Raw genomic sequence first — 21,217 nt, 5'->3', positions numbered from 1 at the left:
ATTTTTTACTTTCTTAAGGAAAGTCAGGAAATCACCTGTTCAGATGTATTCCATTTATTTTCCAGATATTTTTCTTCAGTTTCATAACCTCCTCTGATGTTAGAGTCATGTTTAATGGAAAAATGAAAATACACTGTGCAGAGGTGTCTCGAGAGTATGATTAGCCTAGATTCTGTTGGTGATAAAGTCATTCTTGCCATTTATTACTGTGTTTATCTCTCTGTCCTCATTGTAAGGTTATGATTGTGTGACAGGGGTGGTTGAAGAGGGTCAGAAGCTCAGTGCACAGACATGTGGAGAGGCTGGATGGGGGCTGCTGGTGCTGCAGCTATCACTGATCAGAAAATAATGACTGTTCTTCAGGCTGCCTGTAATGTATCTTGGTTTCCGCTGCTGTGAGCAACTGTATTATGTTCCTCAGGGATTCATTACTCAGGGTTGGCAGTGCCTTTTGCATTCTATGGAGTGAGTTTAGCGCCTATCAAAATAAGCATGTAATAAACCCAGCTATGGAAATATCAGTGTTTGGGTTTCCATTTGCTAATTGACTTTATGGGCTGACTGCCAGAGCTTTTGGTTGATTCCTGCATCCCTTTGCCTGTGAGTCTGCTCAGGTTTGCAGCTATTCAAATGCCTCTCAAGCACCACCTCTTCACTCCAAGTCTTATTTCTGCCTGAGAACTGTATAAACTCATATGTGTGGCTTTCTTGAGATTGATCTTTCTCCTCTGGTTCATTTTGGAGGCTGACACAATTCTTTTCTCCATCAGTCAAAATGACCCAGCGTTCATATTCAGGCTCATTCTGCCAAAGCCCTTTGGAAGCACATTGAATTAGCCCCTTTCTCTTTCCTACAGGGCTTTCTGGTTCAGTCCTTCATCAGGCAGTCTGCCAGCTCCACTATCAATTCGTGTCTGTTACATTAGCCCGGGCAGCTTTTGATGAGTTAGACATGTGAGGGAGACTTTTAAATGTGATGTTTGTCAATGTTCCTTCAGTTCAGATTACTGAAATGTTAACTTGGTTTTTCTGTAGTAGAGAGTATTTATTTCTACTGCTATTTCTCATCCAGCTCAAGAGGAACTTGCCTCAATGACTCTCTTCAGTTTTTTGAAGCAGATGTTGTGGTATCTTGATCCTTGGTCTCTGTTCTTGCTTTTCCAATTATTTATCTGCTACATCCTTAAGAGCATTTAACCTTTCTCCTATTGATTAGGACAGGCCCTATTGGAAATTATATGAACTACAGTGTGAGATGTCCCTCCATAAAGGGAAGGATCTGGTAGTGCTTGACTGACAGAATAGTTCCACATCGGTTTTAAGAGTCACTTATGTTATACTACAACAACAAAAAATACACTACTGAGTGCAGAACTTTGGCAAATAAAATTGAATGTGCTGTGGCAGAAGTCCCAGCACAGAAAAGATAATTAAGTCTGATGATAGATATTTTAATTTCTAAGTGGCTCTAATCTGGAATATAATCTGAAGTGTTTTATTGACTAAAAATGGGTTATAATGGTAATAATATTTCTTTTAAAATAGCTAAAACTACATCCCTTGCATAGATACAGATTTATGATTATTCCTATTTTAGCCTTCACCACTGCAAAAAGTGCTGTTACTCACAGTCCAGTTTTGCAAGCAGGTCTGTGTTTGCTCACACACTGTATTCCAAGCACTCACATCTTGCCTGGACAGGCTGTACTTTAACTTGCACATAAAGAGTGAATTCAGTCTTATCCTGAGTCTCTTGCAATGACCCCGTATTGAGGGACAGCTGGAAATGCTTACAATGTACTCAGCAAGTGAGTGGATGACAGGCCCAGCTCATTTGGAAATTTTAATGGACAAGAACTGATATGGTTGCAGGATTTGAAAAGGTTTCATTTTCAGCACTGTGGAATTAATTGGCCCAAGCCCGTGGTGTGCTTTAGCAGTAATTGGTGTGTGCAGTGCCCCCAGCTCCGGGGTGAGCCCAGCTCTGGGTCTGTGCTATCAAACTGGGGATGGAGACTGCTTTGGCCAATTAGACTTGAATCACTGTGTTTTGAGATGCAGCTAATCTAATTAGTTTTTATTGACATCTCTTTTCTTTCTTCTTTCTCTCTCATGAGCGGTAGAGGAAGGAATGGAGATAAGCTAAAGAATGTGACCTGTCACAAGTGTCTCCATAAAACCAGAACTTTCCCAACATTTGAATGTATCAAAACATGCTCTAGCAATTGCATCTCTTAGATATTCACGCCATATTACATTTTAAATTGATCATTAAGAAGGGTTTTTTTGCTTTTTCCTGTTCTACAAGTATTCTTACCTAAAAATAAAGCCTTTGTGATAGAATACAGAGAAAAGGTAAACTATGTCACTTTCCTCGAGTTTTTGTAATGCAGCCATAGGAATTGCTGTAATCTCCAAGGTTTGCCCAAAAAGAAGGGAGGTCAAGAATAAAGAGGTGGCTGCTTCATCTCTATCCACATGGCATCAAAATGAACGTGGAAGCAGCATGTGTAAATGCATGTTTGGATTCAGTAATTTGATCAGAGGTCGTCAGTGAGTCCTGTTGGCAGGAGAGCCTGGTTCCAGGCAGGTTCAGGTGCAGTTTGTGTCCTCAGCAGTGTCCCAGCAGCTCTGGCTGGGGCAGGGGAGCAGCAGCTGTTGGCTCAGCTCTGCTGTCCGAGCCTCCTTCCCAAACTGCCACGTGGATCTTGGAGCTCCTCTGCTGTCTGCTCCTGCTCTGGCTGAATTCTAACGAAGTAAGCTGCTTTGTGTTGCTTTGCTTTGTTTCTTAAACCATGAAGTCAGCAGGACTTCAAAGCATCCCTGGGAGCTGTGTTGCATGCAGATGTTTGCTGTATCCAGGCGTTGCTGATGGGAAGCTTCAGCTGGAACCAGTGAAAATTCAGCTTAAATATGGTCAGAAATGTGCTCGAGTTACATTGGATAGGATGTAAAACAATAGCAATTCTGACCTTATTCATCAAGTACTGAAGTGTTTACTTAAGTGTTTGGTGGAGTCAGCCTTCTGCTGGAAGGGACCTTTAAGATCATCTTGTTCCATCCCCTGTAATTTCCTCTTTATTTTTCAATACAATAAAGCTCTTGTAGTTTGAAGTTAAAACCACCTTTTTTCCCCTTTCTTAAAGCTAAAGGCAACATCTGTGTGTGCCTTCCCTGTCCAGGAGGGTTCACTGAATTTTTGTCTTCATACAGGGAAAGGCATTAATAGTTAGGCTTGTGTGCAAAGTGTTTTTTCCTGACACTTCAATATGTTAATGATTTGAGCTCAGTTTCTGCTATCAGCAAAATCATCTTCACCTCTAGGTAGCCTGTAGCTTGCTAAAATACTCTAGTTTTTGGGTGGTATCTTACTGCAGGAGCAGTGATTCAGCTGCACTCTCGACTGTAGGGTTTTCCCTGGTGTTTGTATATTCCACAGTTTCCATTACTAATCTTCAGTTAAATGCTTCTTGAATGAAATTTGATTTTCAGAATATTAGCTTAATTGCCTTGTCTAAAATGAAAGATATACGTGTATTTAATTTGACATTTTTTTCTCTTTCACCCTCTTGAGTGTTTGTGATGCACAGAAGCAACCCTGCCTTTAAATCAATTTTCCCAGTTGCTCTGTAATGTAAACTCCAGTAACTTCTAATTTTCTGTAATCTCTCTTATACTGAATTGCTTCCCACCAGATAGTTTTCAGAGCATAAGTGTACAGGTATATACTACAAACAGAAATTGTAGTTACACAGTGTGTATTTATGTCTGTATGTACAGCAGGGCTATGTGTATATGGTATAAAAATGTCTTATTTCTTAGCTGTCTCCTTGACATCTTTACAATCTCTGTGTTATGTGTAACTAAAACTACAACCAACTGTGAGAGTTTTGCATAAAATATCTGGGAGAGCCTTGAATGCTTTGTCCTGGTCTCCAGTTCCTCATGTGACTCCCGAGTGGTGGCGTGTACTTTGTGTTCTCTCAGGAATGGCACAACCCATGAACAAATTGATTTCAAAAAATCAGATTTCATGCAGCCTAGAAGATGTTAGAACCAATCGATCAGCCAAGGGCAGGCTGAGGTGCCTCACCTCGCTGAGAAAGAAACAAATCACGCCCATCACACACTGGGAACAGATAACAGTGAAATGGAATAAATGAATGTGCACACACGGATTACAGCCTGAACACCAGGGCAAAGTTCTTATGTGCAGGTGCCTTGTGAGAATTAGAATTTAACATAACATGGATATAAATGACTGCTGAAATACCTATCTTTTTTTTCTTTGACGGCACTGTGATTTCTTGGAACAAAGTTGAAAATTTTATCTTTTTCTGGCAAGGTGTTTATATTTAAAGGCTTTTTTTCCCTGTTATAATTATGTGATAAATGCAAGCATTTATTTTTGCTAACATTTGGTTTTAAATAGACATGGAAAGAGAAGTGAAGGAAAAATGGAGACTATTTCACAGGTTTTTTTTTTTGCAGGAGGTTTATTATTCTCATTAGCTTCAGGCTGTCAGAAAGTTACACGTCTCAGGCACTGCACATAATGAGTGATTATTAGATCATAAACATATTTGAGAATTGTTTGCTTATTGCCCTGTTCATACTCAAATAATGGTGAGGGAGTGCAAAGCAAGATTTTAAGGGACAGCAATATTTAGTGCTTGGATTTTGGTTTGACTTAAGCAGAGGCATTGAAGAGAAAAATAACATTTCCCTCTTACAGATATCCTTCAGGTGTCAGTTTGGCAGGATCCTGGTTTTATTACATCAATCACAAGCAGCTTAAGGCTTCCAAAAACATAGTCACAGACAGATGTTGAGCCTGTCTGGGGATTAGAAATATCCTCTTCCATTAAGTATAAATTAACTTAATCACCAGGTATGAAAGATAAGCAGCATAAACATCATTCCCTGAAGCCTTCATTAAAATTAAAATTCTATTTAAAACTAGGCTTGTACTTTCTATGACTTGATCCCCCTTCAAAGAGATTATATCTGCTGTAAATTTTTACAGTGACAGAGTGACAGAAATTAATGTATTGGGGGCAGTGATGTTCTCTATAATTTAACTTCTGCTGCAAGTCATCTTTCAGCAGGAGAGATGATTGGCTTATTTTTAAGTAATAATTGGTCTCTAGTCTCTGAAACACTGAGAAAGCAATAAAACTGCCTAGCACCCAGTAGCCACAAAATGAAAGCATGAAGTCACATGATTTAATAGCAGTGTAATCATCAGGAGTGTTATTTTGTGTATGAGAATTCACCTGCTTTAATAGGAGGATTAAGGCTGATAAAACGCAATTGCAGTGCTGCTTTCTGCTCCCTTGGCTGACAGGGTAAAGCTCCTTTTCTGTCCCAGCATAAGCACAAGTGCTTTCTAAGAATAATTTCCACATGGGAAGAAATATCCTGGGTTTTTGGTTTTTTTTTCTGTTCTAATGTAAGACACTTGGTCTAATTTCAGTGTATTCCTGGGCTTTACAGCTGGTTTGCCTTTGCACTATCCTGCATTATTATTTATCAGACACACCTTTCTAAAGAAACAAAAGAAACTCTGGAGAAATAATGAGGCACATAAGTACCTTGAAAGCAAATAGTGAACACAAATAAATCTACTAGGAATAATAACAGCTACCTCCACAGAAAATAAAGTAGGGGGACTATATTTAATGATCTTTGTTCTGTAATAATTTTTGCTACAGTGGAACAAAGTCTTTGGATGCAGGATTTGCATTGCTTATCCATTATTTCATTACAGTAATGCCATATTTTCTGCTGCACTCATAGCTGACAGGTAATAACATAAGCATTCACTGCTTGTGTTACATTAAGAGTAATAAATCTGTAGTGAATACAGAATGATACCACCATTATTCTTAAGAGGAGAAAGTTGGAAGTAAAGAATCTCAATTAATAATTAGGAAATAGCTGGGTTTTTTCAGCACCTGAGACTCCTCAGATGCATTTCTCCTTTAATTATTTAAACTATGAATTAGGGAGGGCTATGGAGATCAAACCACAGCTCTAGACTTCTCTGCATATGAAATGAAAATGTCAGTAATGTTCTCTTCCCTGGCTTTGTGTCCCTGGTGTGGAGCAGAGCAGGATCCCTGCCAAGTTTCTACATCTTGGAAACACTCATTAACACCATGTGAAAGCAGCAAACTTTCCAGTCTTCTGTTTTCTGCCAAAAGCTATTTAATCTTTAATGAGAAGTGTTTATTTTTATAATAAATCCATCAATCTGAAGAGGCAGTGAACCATCCTTCTCGGAAGGGGACTGCTGGCAGTGGCAAACAAGCAGCACTCCAGGGACAGAGTGGAGAGCCCGGATCGGCTCTGGTGGCTGCTGACAGGCTGCAGGGGCTTGGCCTGCACTTCTCCAGCAGTCTCATCAATTATTTTGGTTTTCTTAAGCCAATGGCAAAGCTTTGGAGTACATTTTACCCATGGATTCGCCAAAAAGTGTTTGCCAACTCTCCAAAACAAGCAGCGTGCTCCGTGCCTTTCACCCTTCTACAGAGACACCATCGTCAGGCCTGGAAGCTGCAGGTGAAGTTCAAAATCTAAGTGAGGTGATTTACCCAATTTGTTTCTTTAACTGAGATACAGGTTTTTGTTTTGTTTTGTTTTGTTTTGGTTTTTTTTCTCTCAGAGAGAGATGGAAATTCTGCTTGCAGCATTTTCTGCTTCCCAGAGACAGGACAGCTGCTGTGTTTTCAAAATGTATTTGGTGTGATCAGACTTTTGTTGTCTGCCAACACCATGGTGATTATCAATCCTTATGTTTGATTGATTCTGCTCTTTGAAATATGGACTCTTTACTGGGGATGCTTTGCTGCCTCAAAGCATTCTCCAAAGTGTTGAATAAAGTCTACAGAAGAGCCATAATTTTTCCAACATAATGTCAAAAATCTCTTACTCTGTGGGTTTAACATTCTTTTACTGCTTCTATCTTTGTGCAACTATATTATTATTTTGAAAAGTGGAAATTCTTGTGCTATTGATGTTTTTTTACTTTGCCAGAGGGTGAAGAGGGGATGAATATTCATTTTCTTCAAATGACACTCGTAGTGGCCAGAACAAAACAAAAGCTGATTACTCACACAACGTGCAGGCAAACCATGAAACTGCTTGCTGTGACATCCTGGGAGTGCTGGAAGTCTCTGTGTTAATAAAATAATGGGATTAGTTCATAAAAGCAAATTCATGAATGGTTGATAATGCAGAGACAGTGCTCTAGCTTGGCCTTAGTTTCCTAAATGATTTATTTCTGTGAATGAGCACAGGAATATATTTCCTTCTTACACACTCCAGGTACAAACACTTACCTGTTCTTTGGGAGGTCCATATTCTGTGGTGATAAATGGGTGAGTAGATAGATTTGTCATGCAAAATATTCTCTGCTTTTAACTATGTTAACATAGTCCTTGCTTGGAGAATAGAGGCTCAGCTGAGGGAATAATTATAGCTTCAGAATCCAGAACATAGTATTTTCTTTTATTAGGTAAGCACTTGTAAGCTGATACTGAAATTGCTTAATTTATACTTCTAGCAATGCCCTTAATGTAAAATACATCAACTAAGCATTCTTAGAAATATTAATATTGTGATTCTTACCCCATTTTACTCTGAATTTGACAGCTAAATTTTATATGCAAGCATACAAAATGCTGCAAATTTTGAAGCCTTTAATTAGTAGTTGCAAATTTGTTTGTCCCTTAGCAACTTGTATTTGCATAAAGATTAAGGCTGGTCAGAAAGAAAGGAATAAAACATAGATGGGGGAAACATTAATAAATTAGTAATCATGTATAAAAGATAAGTAGTCTTAGATATCATTTCCATAAGCTTTATTAAAATTTTAATTTTTTTTTTAAAGCTGCATCACAGTTGATCATTTCTAAAGAGTGATCTTTCATAAGCTGCAGAATTAGAGAAACTAATGTATTGAGGTCAGACATTAGTATGTAGATGAAGCTTTGCTTTTTTTCTGTGTGGCAACAAAAGCATTACCTTATATTTGACCTTTCATTCATTTGCCTGACTCAGCTGTGTCAGTCAAAACAATTAATTCTAACGAGCAGCTTTGAAGAGTGGGGCTCAGCCTTCTTCTCCTCCCCTGGCCTGTTGGAAGCCCCAGGGAGAGGAGCAAATGGAGGGAGCCTGGGCAGGGCTCTCTGGAGATGGGAGCTCCTGGTCCCTTCCCCACGGCCCCGCTGCAGCACCCGCTGGGTCCCTGAGGTTCCCAGCACCAGGCCCTGGCACAGGGTGCCCGAGCAGCCGGGGCTGCCCTTCCCTCCCTGCAGTGTTCCAGGCCAGGCTGGGCAGGGCTGGCAGCAGCCTGGCACAGGGAGAGGAGTCCCTGCCCATGGATGGACCTGGATGGGCTTTAAGGTCCTTCCAGCTCAAGCTCTTCCATGATTCTGTGAGATTACAGGACTCGGAGCTGTATTTCTGCTCTTTGTAGCTCCTTCCTCCTGCACGCTTGACATCATCTCTACTTCTCTCACTTGTTTTTTTCCCTGCTTTTTCTCCCTTCTGCTCTGAGGAAGCTCTGCTTGGTTTTGGCTGGGTGACCCCTGGGGAGTTCAGCCCCTCGTGGTGTGGCTCTGGCAGGTGGCAGCCAAACGCTGGAGAACACAAAATGGGGCATTGCAGGGGCTGAACTTGTCTGAGTGCTGAGGCAAAAAATGGGCTGTGCACCCCTTCCTTGGAAAATATGCAATCACAGTAAAATTCTGTATTTATAGGCACTGCACTTGGCTGTAGGCACCTTCCCAGGCTGTTTGTCTTAATTAGTCATGTTGAGACCACACGGAGGTGAGGGCACACAGGTGTGTGAATAATACAGAAAATAAACTTTTATTGAGATAGTGTCTATGGTAGCAGTGGAGAATAGTACTCTGAATATAGTCAGTGTAAATCAGGGAAGGTAAGTGTGCAGAATAAGCAGGTTTGTGGATCAATTCGTAGTGCAGACACAGGCGAGCCCTTGTCCAGGTTTGCTTTGGAAAGTCTGAGTTTTATTAGAAGTGCCAAATATATCTTTCACTGTAATTCAAATTGTATGATCATATTAATTGGGCTTTAGTGTTTTAAAAAAGGAAAAGTAAGGAAATCTTGTGGGGGAAGCTAAAGAATGAAAACAAATCATTAAAATTTATAAAAGTCCTAACCTGCAAAAGCAAACCAAGAAGTATATTCCCTTTTTTTCTTTTTTACTGAATGGCAGTACAACATTTGGCAATAAAGGCTAGATTAAGTTTTCTTGTTCTGATTAAATATTTTACAGACTACCCCAATGTATGAGTGGAAAGGAATGAGACAGGCAGTAGCATACAAAAAACCGCTGGTTTTAATTTTAAAATACTTTTCCAATAAGAAATATAGATTTAAGAGCTCTCTCCAAACTTCAGTAAAAGTTGAAATGGGATGCTGGTTCTGAGTTTTATGCGTGACCTCAAAGGCAGTTGTGGGCTTTTCTCCTAGAAAGGAGGGGAAGCAGGAAATTCTAGATGCTTTATTGCATTCGAGAATATTTTTTCTTTGACCAAAATACAATTTTCTTTTTATGCCCTAAACCAAACCAAAGTTATTTTAGTAATTTGACTGTGTCCATTCCCCCTCAGCCAGGGAGACAAAGCCTTCTGTGGCTCCCAGCAGGGATGATGTGTCCAGAGCACTGGTTCTGGTTTGAGTGTTCTCTATGACATTTCTCATTGCTGTGGAGGATGGAGGTTGAAAAATGAAGGGCTGAAAAAAACCTCCTTTAAAGTACTTCATCAGAAATTCCAGGGACTGCTGTTCAGCAGGGAAGAGGAGTGGTTTGGGAAGGAGCTGCAGGTCTGCAGAGGAGGAGATGTTTGTTCTTCCCAAGCCCTGTTTCAGGGATTTGGGTGGTTGGACAAGGCTCCAGCCACGCTCTGAGAGTGCTGGGCACAATTCAGGGCTCTGAAGCTGATCCCTTTAATAGTCTCTAGTGCTTGCTATAAAAAATGAAATGTTCTCAACTCTGCTTCTGCCTTTTAAAGTAAAGATTTCTGTTTTTTTAACTAAAAACATTAATGATGAATGAATAATGTACAATCCAAAACACTGTTGAATTTAGAATGAGAAAGGGTTTGGGGCTTCCAGGCATCATTAAAATGAGAGTTGTGTTACACACAGCACAACCTCCTCTCTGCTGAGTACAAGGTTTCACATTTGGTCAAGGTCTGGTTCAACTGGCTGAAGATCTGAATTTTTAAATTCATGAACAGACCATTTAAGATTAAAATTAAAAGCCTGTGTGCTTATTATTTCTTGGCTGTACATACTCTTGCTCTTTTGGCAGGTGATCAACAGCGGTGACACCACCATCCGATCTTACATGAGAAAGAACAAAACTAATAGCTAAGCTTTACTTAACTAATAACAAAAATAATATAATTTTTCTACTTTGCTATCTGCAGCAAAGAGGAACATTATCAATAAATAACAACCTAACCTTGTTATTTAAAGACCTTTTAGGCTTTTATAACAGTGATCACATTAAACCTCAGTGAATATAAGTGTGGATACAAAAGAATATAATTATTTTTTTTGCAGCAGTCTTAGAAGGCCGTGTGCTCTGTAAAGCGCAGTGTGACAGGGCCACCCCAGCAGCGGTGCCTCGGTGTCCCCGAGCACCCCGGTGCGTGGGGCTGTCCCCTGGCAGGGGCTGGCTGGGCCGAGCGCGAGTCCCTCCCAGGCTGAGCCCTCGGCGGTTCTGCTCTGCAGGTGCCAGAGCTCGGAGGAGCCGCCGGACGCGGCCGCGGGCGCGGAGGCTGCGCTGCCCTCGCTGTTCCTCAAGCAGGTGTTCCCCAAGTACGCCAGGCACTTCAGCTACCTGCGCCTCGTGGACAGGGTGGCCGCCCTCTTCATCCGCTTCCTCGGCGTCAAAGGGACGACCAAGCTGGGGCCAACGGGGTTCCGCACCTTCATAAGGTCAGTGGGGTCAAAGCTGGTCCTGTTCGTGGCACACCCTCAGCTTGCAGCCTTTGTGATGCCTTCCAGCATGGAGCCAGTGCCTGTTCTGTTCTAAAAGACATTTTCATCCATTCAAGCTCCAGAAATACCTGGCCTATGAGCGTGTGTCTGGGAAGAAGTTGGGTCTTTATTTGACAGCAGATCAGGGATACTTTGGCAGATACAATTTGCCGTCTTCGTCAACATGTCAGGTTCCCAGTAAACAGTAGAAATATCATTGTGAGGAAGTGACAACTGAAATTGGGTCACTTGATGTGATCCTGTCAGCTGTGGGGGCACCGCCAGCCGCCCCAGGCCTCAGGAAGGATTCCCAAATGCCAGTTCCTGATGCACCGTGCAGGAAGGATTTGCATTGTGAAATTGCACTTCGCAATGTCAAGGAACTCAATTTATTTTTTCACATATTTTTTATTTAGGAGGGTTTTTTTCATTGTTTTTTATGGCTATATCTGTTCTAGTCATGGTACAAATACCTCATTTTCTGTCTTTCATTGACTATGACAAAAGAAATGAGCAGCAGCAGCAGATGTACTCTTAAAACACAGATCCTGTTTCTATGCAGATGCATTTAGCATTCAGGAAAGAATATAAAACAACTTGGTTTATACAAATTATGATATATAGAAAATGTCTGAAGGCATCTGCTCTATCCACAGACCAGCACAGGATTGCATCCAGTTCTGTATTTTTTGTAGTTTTATCCAGCCTTATTTTGGCACTTGTCAGAGGAACACAGAATAAATGCCAACATTTTCTTTCAAGAATATTCAGATAAATTGCCATAGCGCAATGAAATAGCATTTGCAGTTTCTTAATGCATGTTAAATTAAACTTTTTAATACTGGCAGATATTTTTGTTTATTTTCTCCCAGAGCATTTATGCCAGCTATAAGGCCCTTTTTTGAAGAGCTGTCATTGCTGTTCATTTCAGAAGGAAGGTCAGGTTTCCGTGTGTTTTATCACTTTTCAGGAAAAAAATGGTACAGGAGTGGGATTTCGTGTGTGGGCAAGTGCTTGCAAAGACTGTCCACCCAAATTCTGGCTCGTCAAAATCTGTTCCTCCTTTAGTATTTTCTTCATTCTAAAAAAGTGGCTAAAAGGGAAATACTGACTGTCTGTAGTCTTGCTTGGATGCTGCCTGGGAGGTTTTGGGCTATATAGGCAAGGCCTTACTCTGTTTTAAAGGAGCTCTTTTGAGGTTACTAAAGAGTGAGATTTGCTTCAATTTGGGGTGGGTTTTTTTGGGTTTATTTTTTTCTTTTCTGGTGAGAAATTTTGGCCAGCTCTTTGGCACATGCAGTGGTGGCAGCCAGGCTGCCAGACATCTGGAAATCCTGGACATGGGGCTGTTCCCAGGCTGATCAACACTGCCACTGCAGACTCGGGCCACACAAAGTCCCAGCTCCTGCATCCAGGGCTGCTTTCCATGCAGGTTCCGTTCCACCAGGGCAAATCCTCTCGGTGCTCAGGCATGGAGAAGCAAGGCTGTGCCTGAAAGCTTCCTCCAGCCCTTTCCAAATGGGGTCAGTCAGACAAATAAAAGGGTATTTCTCTGTGCAATCCTGCCTCATGCAGATAGTCTGTGCAGATCTGTGGTGGGTTTTGCAGTGTACCAATTAATTCCATCTCTTACAGTCTCAGAGTACTGGCAATACCCTGGGAGAAAGCTCTGTGTAACAGTCGGGTCATATTTTTAATTGAAATATTCTGGGTTTGGGCCTGTTCCATTCAGATAGGAGCACTTAATGAATGCTGGTTTGTTTGCTTTCTGCTGTGTGTGTTTTGTTAGACTGAGCATGTTATAGTGGGTCTGTACACATGACATGGGTAAACTTTTCTCCTGCAAGTCGACCTTGCAGAATTTTTCCTAACTTGGGAGCTTGGATGTAATGAGAATCTCATCTTTATTTTGTTGCTTTTTAACAGAAACTGCAAATTGAGTAATAGCAATTTTTCAATGGCTGCTGTAGATATCCTATATATTGATATCACAAGGAGGTGGAACAGCATGAGCATTGACCACAAGGAATCAAGTAACCCAGGTATGTATTAAAAAGCTATGAAATCTGACTTTTGGGATTATTTTTTTCAATTTTAGTTGCTCAAGTACACCTTAAACATTTGATAGAAATGGGAAGAAGCCATGTACACCTGAGGCATGAACATACACAACCAATTCTCCTGGTTAGTGCTGTGGCAGTTACCCTTCAGGGTGGTATTACTTTAGGTACGTGAGGGTCACCTCAATTTCACAGCTATATCAATTTGAGTATTTGCATTTAGCATTTCAGGCTATAAATCACTTAGATGGTTGGCTGGTAGAACTTCACCAGGAAAAATAACGGATTTGCAACTGAATCTTGAGGCTTTCAAAACCTAAGAGATTTGTGTATGGTGTCAATGAACCAGATGCTTTTTAGGTGTTGAAAGGCAAACTATCCACCTGTTTCTGTTGGCTTTATGTTTAGCCCGCTCCCAGCTGTAACCAAGACAAGCATGATTCTGTTGTTCCAAAACAGCTTCTAACTTTTTTCATAATATGCTTCACATGAGTGTCACTTCTGGGGAGAAAGTGCGTGTGTTACCAGAGGTGCTTTCCCTGCCTGCAGCTCACCGTGACTGATAAAATAATTTACTGAGCTGGCAGCTGCTGCTTTCAGATAACTCAACAATTCCTTTGCAAGCTGTTTTACAGCCAAGATCGTAAACGACCCCAGCTGCAGCCTTGGTTGAGAGAAATTATACTTCAGAATGTAATTGTCATATTTTGAAAAGGTGCCTTTCCTACAGCATCAATAAGCCAACACAGTTAAAAACCCCAAACCTTTCAATATCTCATCCTAAAATAATCTTCTTAAGTGTATGTTCAAACTGGGAGAGCTTGTGGCATTCTGCACAACCAATTGGGGTCTGGCTTCTTAATTAAGAATTTGAGTAGGTATTACATCAAGGTTTTAAATACAATAATTAGTGTTAATACTCAGCTCCTCTTCCCCTTGGCTCTGGTAATGTGCTGTTAGTGAGATGTGATCGAACAGCAGCTGAAGAGTCTCCCCTGCAGCATGGGGCTTCTGCAGGGGACTCTTGTGTGGGAAGGGGTAGAGCAGTTGTATTATAGCAGAGACATTTTTTGGCACTGCACTCACTCTTCAGCTGTTTGTTTTTCATTCAGTTGAAACAACTATTGTGGAGTTTTTGGTATGACTGAAAAAATGGCCTCTTTACCTTCAAAAGGCTTTGTACCTGGTAGAGGCTGTGTAGGAGGGAAGTAGTGCTTCAAATAAACTCATATCTTGCTAAGGTGATACTTAGTAATGGGGTTACCTTCATAGTGCTACAGACTGAAATAACACACTGGTGTGAACTTCTGGGTCAGATCCATCTCTAAAAGACTCCATTCGGCTGCCGACATAAACTTGTTTTTCACTCCAGCTGGATTGTTTTCCGTGATGCTCAGTATGCTACTGTGTGTCTCATTTGGTTTCAACTTAATAATTTTGGCAGCAAAAATCAAGGCTAATACTACATCAGTTTAATAGTCTGATATCCTAAAATGGGTCCTTGCTGTACCACTTCGCCTCTGGATTGCAGGCTGAGGCCTGCAAAACCAGAAGCTGCCTCAGTGATAGAGAATGTCACCCATCTGTAACCCAGCCTGGGCTTACCCTGCCTTGGAGCACCCAATGAGTGTGACAAATAAAGCCTTGGCTTTTGGTCTTTGAAGGACAGACAATTTCTTTGCTTTCTGAGCATTCCAGATTGCTGCCATTTAAATGAAAATACGTGAACTAGCACAATTGTTTGTGTTCACACCCATCACACTCATCTGGCCTTTCTGCCACAGCAAAGACATTGCATTATCCCTGAGGAATGCAGGCTGCTAGAAATGCCGCACTCCAGTCTCTGTGAGCACCTTTTCCTTGCAGGAATGTGTCTGCAAGCCTTTGTGGAAGCGTTCTTCTGCCTGGCCCAGAAGAAGTACAAGGCGCTGCCGCTGCACAAGCAGGTGCTGTCGCTGCTGGAGCTGTGCGAGTGTCGCCTGGCTGCCCTGCACGGGAAGCGCCTGGTCTGGGGCTGCGGCCTCGCCGAGCCCCGCGGGGCCGCGGGGACCGCGCCCGGCCCCGGCTGCGCCGGCCCCCGCCAGCCCCACGGCCCCCGGGTGCTCAGCTTACAGAAACCATCGCCGCTGAGGACGCTGATGTGCCGGGACAGAGCTGGGAGTTGATCCCCAGCCAGGTACGTGTACTGCTGGAGGAGAGACTGGCGCTGCAATCCCTTCATTTCAGTGACAACTTCTTCTTCCAGCTGTATTTTTTATTTATGGTTTTCAAAAAGTCTACTGCAACCTCCCTTTTTCAAATAATGACTCTGGCAATGACTATTTCTTCACCTCTCTGTGGGATTTACCGTGCATGTCCCATGACAAACTGTGCATTCATCCTGAGTGTGTGGAAAAGAAGGACCAAACCACAGGGAATGGTAACCAGTGTCATGGGATTGACTCGTGTCAAAGGAATTACATTGCTTTGTGTGCACAGGACATGTCACAGCAACCAAGGAAGGAACTGCATTCACAAACACCAAACTGGAGAACTGGAATCTGAAATTACACTTGTGGTCAGGCTTCAGGTCTTGATTATCTTCTTTCTATGGCTTGGACTGTAGGTGTTGAAATCAATACAGATTTGGTCAGTGTCTATGTACTTATTTTTTAAAGTCAGTCTTAAAGCACTGAAATAATATTTTGGCTTCTACTTCTTTGTACATGTCTTTGCCATGACAAGTACTGTTAGTTTTTTAAAGAACTAAAACTGCTTATCCTTTTGCTTCCACAGAACCAATAAGTTCACACTTATTCACAGAAAAAGATTTACTTTCTTAAGTCAAATTGGTGAATCAAGTGGTGGTTTTGTCTTCAGGGATTCAGCACTGCTTCTGCAGAAAGCTGTATACAGTGTAAAGGCCTAAGAGGTCATCTAAATTCCAGTGGAACCAACCCTGTCACTGACTTTAGCCTAAACTAACTGTATTCTAGGTTTGCTCATTTTTTGTCTTTTGCATGTTTGTTACCCTTTTGGAACCTGCAGTAACATCTGGAGCAGATCTTCTTTGTGTCTTTGCTCATATCCTTCATTTTTCCCTTAAATAACAGTGTAACTGCACAAATTAGATCTAAGAATGTGTCAAAACTGCTGGGCTGTAGAGCTGGAGTTGTACAGAGGGGTTTTATTATCCAGGAAATGAACCATGACTTCCATGATCACACTTCTTGTGGGGGCTAAGCAGAACATGAGACTGGCTGGAAGGACAGGAATGACTTGGAACTTAAGGGGTGTTGAGTGAAATTCTTTATGGTCTTTATGGTCTCCCATTTATTACAATAATGAAAGGCTGCATCTAAGCTTGCTTTTCCTCCTTTGTTCTACTCTTTAATGTTAATGACTTGGCTTATGTTTTAGTGTCCTCCATGCTATCAGAAATGGCAAAGCTGTGAGATAGGCACTGAGCTTTGGGTTGGAGAACATTCCCTGAGCTCCACGTCAAAATGTTTCGGTGGCTGGTGCCCCGAGGCGTGCTGTGTCACTGAGGGGGAGTCCACCTGTTTCAAGTCAGGGACTAAATGCACACATGGTGCATCAAGTGAGTTTTCACTTCAGGGAATATTTGTAGAGTTTTTTTTCCTGATTTCAGTTTTAAGCAGCATGTGTTTTTCCCAAGTGGCAATAGCAGCATGGCAGTGCAATGCAATGCAGGAGTCATGGTGAGCCCACACAAAACTAGTCCCCAGCATGTGTTGATCTGAGATGTGGGCATCCCTTCTCCTTATCTTTTTCTGTAACACAAATAAAATAGTAGTCAATGATATTTTTTAGTTCAACAGCCGGACTTTGAAATTTTATGTATTGTACATAAGAGGACAGTTGTAGACTAACTAATGCCACTGCCCTCAGCCTTGTTCAAATGTCATAAAGATTATTGCAATATGAAGATAAAATGCAGAACTCCAAAGTCTGGCACCTGTCAGAACAAATGAAGCTGAAAGGGTCATTTTTTTCACACTTTCATTGTAATATATTTGAAGACATTCACAGGTTGAAAAATGGTTACTTCTCCTTTTGTGACATCTGACATTTGTCTTGCGATTGGCAGTGTGTTACTGGAAAATAGCTTACAGTTCCTCTCATCTCATGATTGATGTCCTGTAAAGACAGAGTTACAGAGGAGTTGGATTTGAAATGCTATGACTGCGAATGCCTTTCCCTGCACCTTTGAAGTACTACGATGTGTGGCCTGAAATATCCCAGTTTTGCAGTTGTATAACTTACCCTGGTATCAGTGGAATAAATTAACTATTGTATATTGAACACTGATAAGATCTCTCTCTCTATGGGAGACCTTTATACTCTCTGGATCTAATAGAGGTTTTTATAGCTCGTGCATCCATAGGCTGATGCTGCATGCTCTATTCATCTTCCACTTCAAATATGAAAGGTCCCTTGTAGAATAGTCAAAATATTCAATTATCTGCCTCTAGTAATCCACTGTTCATGTATTTATATAATTGGAAAATTGAATGGTATATTATTCTCGGGGGGTGGGAGGGAATAAACCAGGAATGTACTTTAGCGATTTAATGGCAGTCACATTTCTCTTTCCTCTTGTCTAATTCAATTTCCTCTGAATATTATTTAGCATCCAGTTGCATAGAGCCTTTAAGTTACCAGTCTGTGCCCATACAAATGACCAGAGACACTTTATCCAGGATATGAATGCTAATGCACTGATAATCTGTTAATCCTGAGGTACCTCTCTAGCTAAAGAAACTATACAGGAAAGGCATTGGATTTTTAACAGCACTTTTGGATATATTCTCTTCAGAGAATACCACAGCACTGCACTCACGATTCTATTTATGACATATATGATATGAATATTGTATACCAGTGAAATCTTCCTTGTTATCAGACACACTGGGTCTGGTATTAATTTCTGAGTAGAAATCAGAATAAAACAACATCTAACAGAAATTTGAGGCAAGTGAATCCAGAATTTTAACCCTCTTCCCTGCAGGCTTGTGTGCAGCCTGAATGTGCCCAGACTCGCTCCGCGAATCCATGTCTCCGTGTCGCCTTTGTGTTCTGTCTCTGCATCGGGCTGCTACAGGTAAATCCCCTAAAATCTGCCCTGGGCTCTGGACACTCCTTGTCCTGTCCCACACGTCCCTACAGGTAAATCCCCTAAAATCTGCCCTGGGCTCCGGACACTCCTTGTCCTGTCCCACACGTCCCTACAGGTAAATCCCCTAAAATCTGCCCTGGGCTCCGGACACTCCTTGTCCTGTCCCACACGTCCCTGCCGAACGTTCGGGGGCACTGCACAGGCCCCACCGCGATCCCGAGGGTTGCCGCACACCTGCAGGGGAAGGGCGGGCAGGTGCTCGCTAATTAGAGAGTTAATGAGCAGCTGGGAGCCCGAGCCCGGCTGTGCCCGGCGGGTGCCCTCAGCGCAGGGCGGGGCGCTCCCGGGCACGGGCTGTGCCCTCAGGAGGGGCGGTGAGGGGTTCGGACCTGGCCATGAGGGGAGATCGCGTCCCGCTGCAGCCCGAGCCTGGCGGGGTAGGTGCGCTCGTCCTTGTGCTGGGTGCTCGGTCAGGCGGGGATTTTGGGGTGAGCGGGGCGCGGCTCCTGCACTACGTTATGTGGGAGTCCCCAGAGGCTGTGCTGGGGCTGCCGGAAGGTGAGGGCCGGGCAGCCCCGCTCTGCTCAGCCCTTGTGCGGGGACGGCATGGGGTCCGGTGCCTGGGATGCCCTTGGCTTTCACGGAGCAGAACCGTGTATGTCCCCGGGAGGATGGCGGGGGCGGGCAGAGCCCGGCGTTTCCAGAGCCTTCCCGGCGGCGGGGCCGTGAGGGAAGAAGGGACGTGAGGGAAGAAGGGACGTGAGGGAAGAAGGGCCGTGAGGGAAGAAGGGCCGTGAGGGAAGAAGGGCCGTGAGGGAAGAAGGGCCGTGAGGGAAGAAGGGCCGTGAGGGAAGGGGCGGCCCGGGCCGCGGGCCCCGCGGGTTGTCAGCGTGCCCCCGGGGTGAAGCGGGGGCGGTTCCATAGCAATGCCCAGGGTTTCCCCTCATTGCGCCGGACTCAGCCCTGTCAGTGGCCCGTGGTGATGAGTGTGAAGGAGCTGGTTCGCCTCCATTCTGTCATTGCGGAGGTTGATTGGAACCTTCTGGAGCAGGGAGCGCTTCATGCCATAGCTCTGTGTGGGGGAATCTCATCGCACTCCGTGCCATGGGCAAGGACACCTTCCTCCGTCCCTGGTTTCTCTGAGCGCCGTCCAGCCTGGTATGGACGCTTACAGGGATCCAGGGGCAGCCCCAGCTGCTCTGGGCACCCTGTGCCAGGGCTGCCCACCCTCACAGGGAGGGATTTCCTCTGCTTTCTCAGAGGTCCTGCTCCCTCTGCAGATGGCTGGCTGTGCCTCACGGTGGTCCCGCAGCTCATTGCTACCTTCCTGAGCAAGAGCAAAGTGCTCCAAGCAGAAGCTGAGCACTTGATTTTCTTCTACTCATGGAGCTGTCCCTCTTTTGGCTACGCTGACAGGCATTGCTGCCACACCTCAGCCTGAGAGAGCACACTGGGTCTGTCTTTGCCTGCTGCAGATGGCCTGGGTGGATGAGAGGTGGTGTTCGGGCTCCAAATTCCTGCTGAAATAACACTGAGGTGTCTACATCTGCCCATCTATGCTTGACTTGTCTCGCTCTGCCCTCTGGTTGTTCCTCCGTAAGGGGAAATTGATAAAGTATTTATTTTTCTCTGACTGTTTCCATCTGTACTGCCTTGAGAGCATCCTCCGGCTCGCTTGGTTTGTTCCAGCAGGATGTGGTCCCAAGCTCCCGCTATCCCTTCCCCAACCGCACGCAGCCTAGCTCATGCTTTTCTCCGATTATTTCTGCCTTACTTACCTTCACTTCACCTTAAGCACACACACAAAAAATCATCAGCGCTACCCAGATAAATCCATCTGGTCTCTGTCTCAGCCTCATTTAACCTCCCATTGAAGAGATTATATCACATGGTATTCAGCTGCAACCTATTACCTTGCATGCCCAAGCATATCACATTGAATTACCCTGGCCCACAGGCCTGCGGTGTTTGCTAATAGCTAATGGCTGCTTTTAACTTGGAGGTGATTTATTTGAGCGCGTTTCTGTTCGCAGTGCAGTGCTGGCGGGTGTGGCAGTGTGTTAAGGAGAGCACAGCGAGGGAGCGCTGGCAGGATGGCTGAAGGCAGCCTGGCTTCACACCTCCGCCAGGTGCTCACGTTTCCCGGTGTTCCCGTTCCCCTCCGCTGTCCCAGATGCAGCAAGTGTTAGGGAGCAGGAGTGAGCGCTCCTGGCTGAGCACAGCAAGGGAGGCAGGAGGGCACAGTGCTCTGCCTGCCTCTTGCCACCAACCTGAGTGCCAGGGGGCATGTGGCACATCCGTGTGCTCAGGAATGGCCTGGGAAGGGGGCAGTGTCCCCACACCATGCCCCCTGCCCTCTGCCTCAACTGCCGCTGTGGGAGACAAATATTTTTTGCAGTTCTGATGGCAGAATTAAGTTAAGTTGTGTCATTGCTGAATTTATTGCAGGTGTAGTGTGAAAGTGGTATGAAATTGCAGTAAAAAATTGAAAGCCTGTTATGGTGATGTGATGCAATTTCCCCTCTTCCTTTGCCTCATCAGTGGAAATACAAAAGCCCTTCTGCAGGTCAGGTTCAGATACATTGGTGAACAAGCAGGAGAAAGGGAGAATGCAAGTTTTGGAGGCAAACCCAGCTCCCTGATGTGTGGTTTGCTGAGTCTTGAGCCTCATGTTTGTCCTCCCATCAGCTAGGGTCCCCCAGCACACAGCTCTCCTCACTCAGGGGGTGAGGAGGTACTGTGGCTTTCAGGAGGAAGAATAGTGACTCTAATAAATCAAAGTCAATCAACTTGAGAGCTCTGTTATTCAGGCTTCACTCCTTGATGATGTAGCACAAAAATCAAATGGTTGAGGTTATTAAATTATGGCTTATACCACCAATGGGGAAATGTGATCATGGACGGGGCCTGCATCAATATTATTTATGTGTTGAGGGGTTGTGCTGGCTGTCAGATGGGAAATGGCAGAAATCCTACATGTGTCCAAGTCCTTCTCTGTCTTCCTCTCACCTTACTT

The 21,217-nt window shown here is 43.6% G+C and overlaps 1 protein-coding gene across 1 annotated transcript in view; it reads left to right on the top strand.

The window, feature by feature from the left end:
* TTLL11 (tubulin tyrosine ligase like 11) overlaps positions 1-18,050 on the top strand; it is a 36,382-nt gene extending 18,332 nt beyond the window's left edge. The window contains exons 7-9 of the mRNA XM_077787924.1: positions 10,774-10,980; positions 12,949-13,064; positions 14,949-18,050. Coding sequence (XP_077644050.1) covers positions 10,774-10,980; positions 12,949-13,064; positions 14,949-15,247 — 622 coding nt within the window. The 3' untranslated portion in view covers positions 15,248-18,050. The remainder of the gene's footprint in view (positions 1-10,773; positions 10,981-12,948; positions 13,065-14,948) is intronic.
* The last annotated feature ends 3,167 nt before the right edge of the window (positions 18,051-21,217 follow it).

This window comes from Lonchura striata, chromosome 22, assembly GCF_046129695.1.
Source record: "Lonchura striata isolate bLonStr1 chromosome 22, bLonStr1.mat, whole genome shotgun sequence".
Taxonomy (NCBI): domain Eukaryota; kingdom Metazoa; phylum Chordata; class Aves; order Passeriformes; family Estrildidae; genus Lonchura; species Lonchura striata.
The sequence above is the reverse complement of the archived record's forward strand: the minus strand, read 5'-3'. Positions and strand labels throughout refer to the sequence as shown.